This window comes from Armigeres subalbatus, chromosome 2 (assembly GCF_024139115.2).
Source record: "Armigeres subalbatus isolate Guangzhou_Male chromosome 2, GZ_Asu_2, whole genome shotgun sequence".
Classification (NCBI taxonomy): Eukaryota; Metazoa; Arthropoda; class Insecta; order Diptera; family Culicidae; genus Armigeres; species Armigeres subalbatus.
Window position 1 is genome coordinate 107493552 of NC_085140.1, and position 13990 is coordinate 107507541.

At 41.2% G+C, this 13990-nt stretch overlaps 1 protein-coding gene and 1 long non-coding RNA gene across 2 annotated transcripts; one reads left to right on the forward strand and one right to left on the reverse strand.

The window, feature by feature from the left end:
- Window positions 1-910: 910 nt before the first annotated feature.
- On the reverse strand, window positions 911-9122 carry LOC134214890 (uncharacterized). Its single transcript, XR_009979963.1, has 4 exons — window positions 9006-9122; window positions 8904-8935; window positions 8370-8719; window positions 911-1300 (listed from the first exon to the last, which is right to left on the reverse strand). It is a non-coding gene; the product is annotated as an uncharacterized LOC134214890 (long non-coding RNA).
- A 2132-nt stretch (window positions 9123-11254) lies between these two features.
- Window positions 11255-12315, forward strand: LOC134214892 (transcription initiation factor TFIID subunit 11). The gene is made up of 2 exons (XM_062694169.1): window positions 11255-11731; window positions 11883-12315. The coding sequence occupies exons 1-2, from the start codon at window positions 11370-11372 to the stop codon at window positions 12202-12204; spliced, it is 684 nt and encodes a 227-aa protein (XP_062550153.1). The 5' UTR covers window positions 11255-11369; the 3' UTR covers window positions 12205-12315.
- The last annotated feature ends 1675 nt before the right edge of the window (window positions 12316-13990 follow it).

Below are 13990 nucleotides of genomic sequence, written 5' to 3' on the forward strand. Positions count from 1 at the left end.
GGCTACCTTACACCTCGGGAAAAATTTCCGCCGGATTTTGGTCCCCGTGCATTTTAAATGGGGCCGGGATTTTGATTTTCCGTGCCCAAATCCCGAAAACATCGCATATGCAAAAATACATGGGGAAAAAATCCGTGGACCAAATTCCCGAGGTGTGAGGCTGCCTTTACCGAGCGTGGAAAGCTGGATAGTAGAAAATCGAAAATTTGTTTTCAATAAAATGAAATATCTGCAGTTATCAGACGTCGCAACTCATTTCTGATTAGTGCGCATGATAGTACATCCATGCGTGCATGATGCGCGCTACTAATGAAATATTCTGGTTTGGTGGCGGCCCGACAATACGTAAACAGAAAACGATGTTTTCAAGAACACCCCCCCCCCTCGTAACAATCACGTAACATAAAACTTAGAAAGACTCCCACCCCCTAAATTTTGAGTATTAGTATGTGGTCATGTGGTATTAGGGTAACCACACAGCAAAAAAAGTTGTTGAATATTACATCGAAATCGCTGCAACCCGTTGAATCCATCGGTTGTTGAATATTACACTGCACGACGTACTCGTGAGCTTGCTGTGTAATAAACAGGAGCGATGTAACTTCTGCCGATGTAATAAATAAGATGATGTAATCGAAGCGATGTAAATGAATATTATGTAAAATCGTCCTAAAGGCTGCCTTACACCTCGGGAAAATTTTAAGCCGGATTTTGGCCCCCGTGCATTTTAAATGGGGCCGGGATTTTGATTTTCCGTGCCCAAATCCCGAAAACATCGCATATGCAAAAATACATGGGGAAAAAAAATCCGCGGACCAAATTCCCGAGGTGTGAGGCTACCTTAAATGTTGATTTTCAAAGGGGGGAAATTTTCGGTTTAATTTTTATTGAATTTGAATCTAAATAATAGTTTATTGTTTTCATTTTATATTTTCTATGACATGCAATTTGAACAAAGAAAATTAATGTTATGCTCACAGATTGCGTTTTTTTCTACCGCTGAAGCGGTAGTGCGATTAATCAGATTATTTATTGCCATTCATTTCACGTTGGGTGAGCATTATCCACACACCGATAGAATTATGTATTCGCAAAATAGAAAACTAATCGTTGTCCTGATCGGTCCATCCGCAGGTTATAATGGTAACATTTGCCAGGGGAAGCGAGTCATCCTTAACATAAACTACCGATCGGTGAAATGACATGGCGAAAGGTGAGCAACTTCTCACTAGAAATTCCTAGGTTAGTTCCAGACCATCGCGGATAGAACATATTGAGTGTTTTTGGACGACGTCGAACGCTGAAAATAAGTATAGGCGATGATTAGTGTTTTAATGAAATTGATTGATTTTAATAATATTGATGATTCCGCAGAATGGCCTCAAAGCAGGCTCAGAGGACATCCTGGGATTCCGAAGGAATCTGATCCCTGATCCTTGGGATTCTGACGGAAATCTTTTTGAGATTCCGACGGGAATATGATCAAGAATCCAAATGGAATCCGTTTGAAATTTCACTGGAACTTCTTTTGAGATTTCAACGGGAATTGTTTTAAGATTTTAAATGGAATCCGTTTGGGATTCCGGCGGGAATCCTTTTAAGATTTATACGGGACTCCTTGTGCCATTCCGACGGAACTCTTTTTAGAATTAAGATAGGTTTTTTTTCGGGATTTCGACGTGAATCTTTTTATGATACCGATCCTTTTCGGATATCAAAGGAACATGTATTGAGACTCCGAAAGAAAATCTTTTTGAAATTTAGGCGGGAATCTTTTTGGGATTCCGATAAAAATACTTTTGGGATTCCGTCTGGACTCTTATTGGGGACTCTCGTCGGAAAGAGGGTTTCCGTCAAAATCCCAAAAAAATCTCGTCATAATCTCAAAAGGACTCCTTTTGAAATCCCGACGGAAATCCTTTTGGGATTCCGACGGGTATCCTTTTGGGATTCCGACAGGAATTATATTGAGATCACGACGAGAATTTTTTGGAATCCTGACAAAAATCCTCCTTCCGACAAGACTTCTGTTGCTATTCCGACGGAACTCCTTTTAGGATACCGACGGGAATACTTTAGGGATTCTGACGGGTGTCTTTTCGGGATGTCGACGGAGCTCCTATTAGGATTCCGACTGGTATCTTCTGAAAATACCTTTTGAGATTCAAATGGAAATACTTTTGGGATTTCAACGGGATTTTTTTTTAAGTGACGACTGTAGATATCATTAAGATAACGTAACGTATAATTTTAGAATTATTTGTTTAGGCAATAAATAGTATTAGAACACTGTACAGATATAATATACAGCGGTTAATTGATTCGATATTGAATGAAGTTATTATTACTGCCAACACGGTTCATTATAAGCTTGAAATCTTTCAACGGAAATTATAAAGCGGAAGTTCGAACATGACATTCGAATAACGGAGCAAAAGATACATTCAAAAAATTGTGTCGCGCCGCTTGGCGTGGAACCGACATGAGTCAGTTTATAGAAGAAAGTTGAGACGAACGGTCGTGAGTGGCAGTGAAAAGAAAAAGTAAAGATGGCTTCCGCCGACAACGACGGGACCTTTTTTAGGATTCGGATTCCGATGAGCACCCTTTTGAGATCCCGACGGATTTTTATGGGATCCTGACGGAAATCCTATTGGGATAGCGACGAGAATTCTTTTGGGATATCGAAGGAACTACTTTTGAGATTCAAATGGAAATACTTTTGGGATTTAGACAGGAATCCTTTTGGAATTCCAGAGGGTCTTCTTTTCGGATCTCGACGGGAATACTGATTCCGATGGGATGAAATGAAATTTCGATAAGAATCCTTTTAAGATTCCGATGGTATTTTTTTTAAGGATTCCGACGTTAGGATGGTTGATTATTCAACGGGAATCCTTTTGGGATTCCAACGACAATCCCTTTAGTATTCTGATAAGGGTCTTATTGGGATTTCGACGAAATTCCTATTGAGATTTCGAAGCAATCACTATTATCCTATTATTACCCTGGTATTGGTGCCCTCTGAAAAAACCTTTTGAGAATCCGACGGGAATTATGTTAGGATGCAAACAGTAATCCTTTTGGAATTCCAATGTTTGAGGATACCAATGGGTATCTTTTATGGGATTGCGAACGGAATCCTTTTATGATTCCAACGGAACTTCTTTTGTAATTCCGACAGGACTCCTTTTAAAATTCCTACGGAAGGATTCCGACGGGAATCCTTCAATGATTCCGATGGGAATCGTTTTGAGTTTCAGATGAGAATCCTTTTAGGATTCGGATGGGAATCTTTTTGGGATTCCGACGAGAATATAGTTTAGAATCCAACGGAAATTCTCTTATGATTCCAATGGGAGTCCATTTGGGATTTTAAGGTCTGAGGGAAGCTCTCTCGCGGTAGAGGGCTATTTTCGTACTAACATGGCTATAACTCTGAATGAATCAGATACAGTGGTTGGTTTCCTACCTGCCGCTGCTGTATCCATGCGCAATCGTATATGTAAAAAAATAGCCAGCATGAGTTGACCACCTTAAGTTTGTATGGCGAAAGACATCTAACGCGGGTTTTCTCAACAGTTGGAACTTTTCACGAAAAACTATTTGGTACCAGTCAGTAGGAAGGTGTCCGCTACTTTACCAAATATTTGTTCGATTAAGGTGCTTATTTTCGCGATATTAAACATAAGATGCCTTTCGCCATACTGATTTTCAAAAGTTATCTTTTAGTGTGCCACTGTAAGTGGACCTACTATTTCTTAAATTTAAATTAAGCTATAAATACTGAGCAAATTCCTACGGAAGTTCCACCGGTATTTCCTTCCGGAATTCCTCCGGGATTTCCTTCAGAAATTCCTTCGGAAGTACCTCCCGGAAGATCCTCCAGGAAGTCCTCCGGAAGTTCCTCTAGGAATTTCTCCGGAAGTTCCTCCAGGAATTCCTCCGGAAGTTCCTCCAGGAATTCCTCCGGAAGTTCCTGCAGGAATTCCTCCAGAAGTTCCTCCAGGAATTCCTCCGGAAGTTCCTCCAGGAATTTCTCCGGAAGTTCCTCCGGAAGTTTCTCCAGGAATTCCTCCGGAAGTTCCTCCTGGAATTCCTCTGGAAGTTCCTCCAGGAATTCCTCCGGAAGTTCCTCCAGGAATTCCTCCTGAAGTTCCTGCAGGAATTCCTCCTGAAGTTCCTCCAGGAATTCCTCCCGAAGTTCCTGCAGGAATTCCTCCAGAAGTTCCTCCGGAAGTTCCTCCAGGAATTCCTCCGGAAGTTCCTCCAGGAATTCCTCCGGAAGTTTGTTCCAGGAATTTCTACGGAAGTTCTTCCAAGAATTTCTCCGGAAGTTCCTCCAGGAATTTCTTCGGAAGTTCCTCCAGGAATTTCTTGGAAAGTTCCTCCAGGAATTCCTCCAGGAATTTCTTGGGAAGTTCCTCCAGGAACTTCTTCGGAAATTCCTCCAGGAACTCCTCCAGAAGTTCCTCCGCAAGTTCCTTCGGAAGTTCCTCCGCAAGTTCCTTCGGAAGTTGCTCCGGGAGTTCCTCCGGGAATTCCTTCGGGAGTTCTTCCGGGAATTCCTCCGAAGTTCCTCCGAATTCCTCCGGAAGTTCCTCCGAATTCCTCCGGAAGTTCCTCCGAATTCCTCCGAAGTTCCTCCGAAAATTCCTCCGAAGTTCCTCCGGAATTCCTCCGGAAGTTCCTCCGAATTCCTCCGAAGTTCCTCCGGGAATTCCTCCGGAAGTTCCTCCGGGAATTCCTTCGAAGTTCCTCCGGAATTCCTCCGGAAGTTCCTCCGAATTCCTCCGGAAGTTCCTCCGAATTCCTCCGAAGTTCCTCCGGGAATTCCTCCGGAAGTTCCTCCGGGAATTCCTCCGGAAGTTCCTCCGGGAATTCCTCCGGAAGTTCCTCCGGGAATTCCTCCGGAAGTTCCTCCGGGAATTCCTTCGGAAGTTCCTTCGGTAAATTACCGACATTTATATTATGACACGTAACTTTGAGAAGATGGAGGAAGTTAACATCAGACTAAAAAGGGAAGCTAAACGATTGGACTAGTCATCAACACGTCGAGGACGAAATACATGATAGGAAGAGGCTCAATAGAGGACAATGTAAGCCACCCACCACGAGTTTGTATCGGTGGTGACGATATCGAGATTGTTGGGCTCACTGGTGACTTCCGATAACGACCAGCAGAGAAATTCGAAGGCGCAACATGGCAGGAAACCATACTTTGGACTCTGCAAAACGCTCCGATCGAAAAGAGTTCGCCGCCGTACTCTGACTATCTACAAAACGCTTATTAGACCTGTAGTTCGCTACGGACACGACACCTGGACGATGCTCGTGGAGGACCAACGCGCACTTGAAGTTTTTGGAAGGAAAGTGGCGGTGTGCAGACCAACGCGCACCGGGAGTTTTTGAAAGAAAAGTGTTGCGTACCATCTATGGTGGGGTGCAGATGGCGGACGGTACGTGGAGGAGGTGAATGAACAACAAGTTGCAACAGCTGTTGGGAGAACCATCCATCGCTCACACTGCATAAATCGGAAGACTGCGGTGGGCCAGGCACGTAGCCAGAATGTCAGACAGTAATCAAGTGAAAACGGTTCAAGTAGAGGACAATTTGCGGACCCTCCGCAAACTGCGTGGTTGGGGACGTGCAGCCATAGACCGTGCTGAATGGAGAATCTATGCACTGCACAGGCCACTCTCGCCTTAGTCTGAAAATAAATAAATAATAACTTCGACGTCGTAGCGCTGCAGGTAATCAGCTGGACAGGACAAAAAGTGTGGAAAAGCGGGCATTGAGTGGCTACCTTCTATCAATTTGTTTCTGTAAGATAAAAATTACACTCTGAAAGCCGATTTTCATCATATTGAAGCAACAAATAATCTGCTATTGCACTTCGCTTTTTAAAAAAATGAGTCCAAATCTCTTTTTTTGCTTAAATTCGAGAAAAATTTGTTTACGTGTGTTTTTGCGCTTCGGTTTTGTTCTACTTCATATTCCCGTTGTCATCGCTAATTTATTGTTTTTCTGCCCATGACAACAATAAATTCCTAAGTTTTTGATGACATGTAAGTAAATATAAGAATAATACTAAAGAAAATTTATAAAAATGTTTTAGTGTCAAAGTGCGCAGAATTAGGAGCCGCGCAGAATAAGGCACGCTCACGGTAGCAAGATTGAGATGATTAGGCGAAATACGTACTTTTAAAGGAACTTTTGGTTACTTGCGACGGGTTGCATCAGCTGTTGGGAGAACCATCCATTGTAAACACCGAGAAAAACGGAAGACTGTGGTGGGCCGGGCACGTACCCAGAATGTCGGACAGTAATCCAGTGAAAATGGTTCGCGACATCGATTTGACGGGAACAAGCAGGCAAGGTGCACAGCGAGCAAGGTGGACCGATCAAGTGGAGGACGATTTGCGGACCCTACGTTGCAGTCTGCGTGGTTGGCGACTTGCAACTATGAAACTAGCTGAATAGAAAAGACTTTTATGCACAGCACAGGCCACTCCGGCCTTTTTCTGAAAATAAATTTAAAAAAAACTTCAAATCGATATTGCCGATTTCACCAATTTGAAGATTTATGTGTAGATTGTGATTTGCCTGCTTCTTTTTCTCACACTCACTCTCATTTCGGGTTGATCGATTTTTGTTACTGAAATATACCCAATTATAACCCATTACTCGTTAGTCACATGTAAGCGTGTACACTAAATCGATTCCCGCCATGATTTGACGTCTATTTGTTTTCAGATTGAGTATAGATAGTAGAATCTATAGATGAGCGAAAGCATGGCTGAGTCGATTTTTTTGACCGTGCACACGCTCATATGACGTCACAGCCCTTAACATTTCCATTGAAATCGTGACGTCATGCTCGTTTGGAGACACGTTTGACAGTTCGTTTGGAGACAGAGGATTTATCTTCGCTCATCTATATATTCCACTATCTATAAGATTGAGCACTCACACACAAATATTATACACGGAAAATCAAACTTTTTTGAGTGTATTGAGTGTGAGAAAAAGATGACTGTGAGAAAAAAAATCTCGCAGAACTCTTATAAAGTGCAAAAAGCGCAATAATTATGAAAATTATTTTGAGCTTTTAGTGGAATGTCTTTACTTGTCATAAGACGAGTTTGTTTGTTTTTTGGACCTCCTTAGCCGTGCGGTATAATGCGCGGCTACAAAGCAAGACCATGCTGAAGATGGCTGGGTTCGGTTCCCGGTGCCGGTCTAGACAATTTTCGGATTGGAAATTGTCTTGACTTCCCTGGGCATAAAAGTATCACCCAGGGGGGTAGACACTTGAATCATTTTTCGAATCATACAGAAGATTTAAAAAAAATCAAAAAGATTTAAAATGATTCTGCGGGATGAATCGTTTTTTTATAAATATTTCTCGCCTCGATGATGTTTTTTTCAGTGTGGCGAGATTGTCCGTTATGCTACGTTTTGACAGGGCAAGTGAGTTGAACAATTCAGTTGAATTCAATTGACTTGCCAAAAGTTGAACATGTTCAACTTTCTTTTCGTTCAAGTGAATTGAATTAAGGTGTTTACACGTTCAGTTCGCGTCCGATTCAAGCCACTTGCTCAATTCACTTGCCTTGTCTAAACGTAGCATTAAGAAATAAAAAAACATAAACAACACACCAGTTCGTCGGTGATTGCGACGGTTATTTTCCCCGGAAGTGCCGCAGGATGCCAAGCTGTTGAATGAGGAAGCGCATCAGCTCATCCCAATCGCTTCTGGAAATCGGAATTAAGTGGTAAGGTAAGAAAATCTAAAAACAGTATGCACCTTAAAACAACCTTTATTTTTCAGGATCAGTTTGAGGTTTGAGCGACGATTCAAAGTTGGCGACCTTCCCCACTTTGAAGGTGGATACCGTTCTATGGGAACGGTTCCACATTTTCATTTATTCAGCTTACATCTAAACAGACAACACTGAATAAACAAATAGACGCCACTTAAAAGGTTCGAAGCAACATCTCTCCATCCTCGGTTGCGCCCCACGCTCGTCAAATCGATTTACACTTGGTTCGCCCACCAAGCTCGCTGTTATAATCGTTATAATCTTTACAGACACGTAGAACGACCTCAACATGCAGTTTGTGTCTTGCACTTGACTAAAGTAGAAATACGTATCTGTGAAGATTACAAAATGTAAATGAAAAAGTAATACATAACTGGTTCCATGGCAGGTGCCCACTACACTTGTTTTGCTGAGTATTCCGGTGAATTGAGAATATCAACATTCAATAGCTCACCTAACACAACAGAAATGCAAGCATCGCTGAAGAGCTCATGAAATGCATATAACCTTTAATTAAGTTTTTGATTTTTGTTCTAGCTCACCTGTATATTGCCTCAGCTATTCTGTACAAAGCTTTGCGAAGGGCCAGGACATCCGGAAATGACTGGATATCAAAAAGTGGGTATTTGCAGTGGACTTCCTATACAAATGAATCCTTGCATTTGTCTTGAACTGCACAATAACGTCGTTTTCCGGATAGGTAAAAGTGATTCACACATCGAAAATGCATCCTCCATTTGCCGGAACACAAATGAGCAACTCAACGATGCGCTTATTGTGGCAAGAACACAGGACGAAGGAACACCACACGCGTCCCGGACGAAGAATGATGTTGGTTTTGATTGGTCGTACGCTTGTTTCCCCCGAAGTGAAATGTCGAATAGTTTACGACCTGAAAGATGAAAAAGAATTATGTTATTTAGTAAATACATTAGAATATTATCATTTTCCGGAAAGTTCGGGAAGCAATCACGGACCAACACAATAATCTATGGTTCTTGGAAATAAAATCCTATGCAGACAAAAACAAGAATATCACGAGCTGTCTAGACAAAAAAAAAGTGCACTAAACTCACCTTTATCGAAGCGGTTTGGGGCCATTAATATGCTGTAAGGAAAACGAATATTTGTAGCATGTTAGAACTAGTTTTAAATTCAATTATTATTGCAAATCTTACCGGGAAAAACTCAAACAATTCCTAAGAAAACTCTCCCATTTCACGACTGCTTGCTTGTGGGAGATGGAATATGCAATATGGCGGCGTCGAAGTCAGCCTCAGCAGTCGACAATGGTCCAATGCACCGAGTTCATCATTGACGTTTGAGACGGGCGCTGTTTATTAAGAATGAATACTTTTTCATTCATCGAGTTCATGCAAGTGTTCATTTTTAGTAAACAGCGCCCGTCTCAAACGTCATTGTGTTCATTCGGTGCATTGGACCATCGTCACCATGGGTGCAGTGTTGCGGAATTTAAAAGTACATTATTACCGAATGTGATAAAGCATAAAATCTGTGTAATTTTACACAAACAAATTAGAACCATTTGGTTGCATTTGATTGTATGTAAAATTTGCGTTATAAATGATGTGAATATTAATCAATCTCAACGTAATGATGAAAAGATATTTCGTTCCTGTGTAATTTGAAGCCGACGTAATAACGCATAAAAATGATGTAATTTTGCATCAGATTTTTGCGTTTACATAGCTTTTTTATTACATCAGCATAGAATACGTCGATGCTTATTACAATTCTTTTTGCTGTGCAATATCAATTTTAGACCCTGCTGGCGACATTTTCTTGATTTCTGAACTATAAAATCATCGGCGCTTCTATAATTCCCCAATTGGCTTCAGAAAAACAATATTGTTCAGCATCTGTCTCACTGCAGTATCCAGCTTTCCACGCTCGGTAATGGCGGCTTGTCGGTGTGTAAAAATCAATCGGTCACTGTACACGTAAAAAAATAACCTTATATGTTATGGCAAAAAACCATTCGAAAATACTTATACTCTTCATTATGCCACCTAATGAATGAGCCCGTATCAAAAAGCTAATAACATTCATAAGTTAATGAAAAGTATAAGTTTCCGAATGTATGTGACTAATGCGATGTATAAGTTTTTCCTTATACATGTCATTAAGCGCCTGCTTTGGCAAAAAAGTATTAGAAATATTAATAATAAACAACATTAATTTTTTTTACGTGTATACTTTTTGACACTAGCTGGAGGTCGCTCACTGGCGTTCCTGGATGAGGGGAAGGGAAAAAAGGCCTTTTCGCCAGTGAGTTTTCCTCCAGCTAGTGTCAAAAAGTACAGTGACCGATTGATTTTTACACACCGACAAGCCGCCATTACCGAGCGTGGAAAGCTGGATAGATAAAGATATAGATAAAGATTTTCGCTTCGGTTCGGGATTCGGGATTTGAGAAAGATGATTAAACGTCAGCAAACTGTACACACCCGTTTCAAATCACTCAGAGACTGAGTGAAATTGTATTGCCATCTCTTTTTTTCCCACGGAAAAGTTACTCAATTTTCGTAAAAAGTGGACCTACTCAAAATTTGAGTAGTTCCACTTTTTACGAAAAATGAGTAAGATTTTCCGTGAGTAAAAAAAGTGACGGCAATACAATTTCACTCAGTCTCTGAGTGATTTGAAACGGGCGTGTATATCGAAACAAGAATAAAACTGTCCCCGACCCCTATCCAGCTTTCCACGCTCGGTAATGGCGGCTTGTCGGTGTGTAAAAATCAATCGGTCACTGTATACTGTTTGACACTAGCTGGAGGTCGCTCACTGGCGTTCCTGGATGAGGGGAAGGGAAAAAAGGCCTTTTCGCCAGTGAGTTTTCCTCCAGCTAGTGTCAAAAAGTACAGTGACCGATTGATTTTTACACACCGACAAGCCGTCATTACCGAGCGTGGAAAGCTGGATAGGGCACTGCACGGCAAGGAGCTAGACTTTAAAGTCTATCTCCTTGACTGCACGGACTGCTTTGCAGCGAGGAAGAGACAAAGCAGTCCGTGCAGTGCGAGTGCCATAGACCAATGCAAACTCTAACTTAACCTCACTTATTTTGAAAGTTCACAGAGCTTGTTTACAAGGTGTTAGAAGACAAATCGATGAAGGGAAAATTAAAAATCATATTTTTAGTTCAAAATTGCTGTGATCCGAATATTTTAGTGTTATTCTTTGCATTTAGCATGAAATCAATCGCAAAGGACATCTACATGCGAATAAAATGACGAAACAATTGTATCGGAAGCTGCGCCGCAGGCTAAGTCCCGGAGAAAAAGCTCTGTGAACTGTCAACCTACGTCATCATGCACTGGTCTATTACGTAATATTTGACCAGACCCAAAGCTCTTTCCTTGATCCTAAAAACTTGATTTTTTACAGTGCAATCAAAAGCCTTTTGTTATTTTCTGTACGTCAAACATTTTAATCGAAATCGCATCAGCAAACATTATTTTAAAACTTTAAATTAAAAAATATAAATTGACGACCGTTTAGTGAAATAATTGTAATATAAAATGGAAAACATTTTAGAACCTAGCAGCTCCGACGACAACATGCCATCCGATGGCAAAAAAGATCTTCAATCGTTACTTTCCTCGGAGGATGACTTCTTCGATGGGACACCGCCTACCTCATCGATAAAAATCGAACCAACTCAGCTGCAGGAAGAAATTGTCCGCACCACGGGCCCTGCCACGTATTCGCTTAAAACGGAAGAATTCGAGGACATTATCTTTCCGGAAATTGGCCGAGAGAGCATCAACATCAGTAGCGGCGCTATCGCCCTCAGCAAAGAGCAGAAAGATCTCGAGCGAGCCAAGCGGAAAGAGATGAAAAGCAAACGAATCATGGAGGAGGAGGAGCTGGAGAAGATGCAGTAAGTTGTTGATCTTATTATGTAAATTAACGTCTTACTTCTACGGAGTCTCAGTCTTATTAAGCATCATTGTGCTTTTCGCAAAATGAAAGCCAAGATATCACAGAGCTAATACAGCAGAAATAGTTAATTAAAACCATTCTATTCGCAGGGTGCTGGTATCGAACTTCACCGAAGAGCAACTGGACCGGTACGAGATGTATCGCCGGGCGGCATTCCCTAAAGCGGCAGTCAAGCGGTTAATGCAAACCATCACCGGCTGTTCGGTTTCGCAGAATGTGGTCATTGCGATGTCCGGCATAGCGAAGGTGTTTGTCGGTGAGGTGGTGGAGGAAGCGCTGGATGTGATGGAACACACCGGCGAAACGGGAGCCATTCAGCCCAAGTATTTGCGGGAGGCGGTGAGACGGTTACGCATCCGTGGGCAGATTCCTAGCGGACGGGGACATAAGCAGTTCTTTAAGGTTAATTGAATGAAAGCGTTTATACTCTGGTAAGTCTGACAAGGGGGGAGACAAGTCGATAATTGAGATACAACCTAATTAGGGTACATTTGATATAATAAAACTTTAATTTAAATCAAATGGTAATGGTTAGATCAGCTTAACATTGATGACAGCTCATGTTTTATACAAATATCGTTCAAATAGAGATTATTTTATCAAATGCGATCACTACTACACGTAAAAAAAAAATTAATGTTGTTTATTATTAATATTTCTAATACTTTTTTGCCAAAGCAGGCGCTTAATGACATGTATAAGGAAAAACTTATACATCGCATTAGTCACATACATTCGGAAACTTATACTTTTCATTAACTTATGAATGTTATTAGCTTTTTGATACGGGCTCATTCATTAGGTGGCATAATGAAGAGTATAAGTATTTTCGAATGGTTTTTTGCCATAACATATAAGGTTATTTTTTTACGTGTACGTTTTTTAGCACAATTTACGGTGATGAATAGTAATGATTCAAATCGACAGAGTAACTGGCAGGGTGTCGACTACCTGGAAAATCAAGGAATTTCATTTTGGACGTGGAAAGTCAGTTTGTTTCTATTAATCTCGAAGAAATAACAGAGGTTCCAAAGTCGCGTTGCTCAACTGGTCACTGTTGAGACCTGATCCAAATAGTTTTTTTTAAGTCCCCTTTAATATTTTAGATTATTTAGTTTGAGTGGTTTTGTGTCGGAGTCCTTTTGAATTTTTTGCAGTTTCCTTATTAGTAGTGTTTGAGTCATGCTCGCATCAAACAAAAGAAGTTCTGAAAGTTCGTTCGAATACTTAATCATCAATCGCGAGAGTCATTCCTTATAAAATTATGTTGATGTACTTATGACATTGGAAAATTTCATTTAATGCGATCTATTTATCTTGATAAATTTAAATTGCTGACTAGTAACCAACAATAATGAAAAACCTAATATATCACAATACCTTTTGATAAAAATGTAACGCCTAAATGCTTGAAAATTATCTAGTGAAAACAGTCAAAACTGAGTCAAATGGCTGAATATATATTTCAGAACTGTTCAACAACCAATAATCAACCGTTTTAGCCCGTTTAGCCTACAACCAACAACTATATATTTGGATGTTTGTGGAATAAAACGCCAAATAGTATCTTTGTGGACCTCTGACGGCACTCCACAGAATCAGCATCATCTCCGAACAAAATTATGTAGGTAATGTTTTAACCCTATTTCCGCCCACGACTTTTTGACGTAAACTACGTCTAAGGGGCACGGCAAATGCTGGGTAAAGCGTACCATTGGTACTTCGCGTACCTGAAGGAATAAAATAGACCCCATTTTGCTATCCTTAGCCTCTTACCCAGCAACACCTATCCCTACCTCCTCGTGGCGCTGGCCGGGATACAAGCAACTTTAGGGAAGATCGGGTAACCAACCTAGGTGGGAACTATGGTCTGGAACTGGTAAGGTAGCCTACCGAAGATTCTACAGTTACAAAAGGCAAAAGTAGAGCAAACGGATTGATTCAACGGCAACAGACCCGGCAACGAATAAAGGACAACGATTGGAAAGTCGGATCTTGGAACGTGAGAACTTTGAATGATCCCGCACGTGTTGGGCTCCTGGCTCTTGAGCTGCAGAAGGTCGGCGCGAGTGTGGCAGCAATCCCGGAAATACGGTGGCCCAGAACTGGAGAACGTGAATTCCGGGCGGTGGGTCCCATAGCAAACACTTCATTCAAGTACCACATCTACTATAGCGACAATGACAGAGCAGAACGA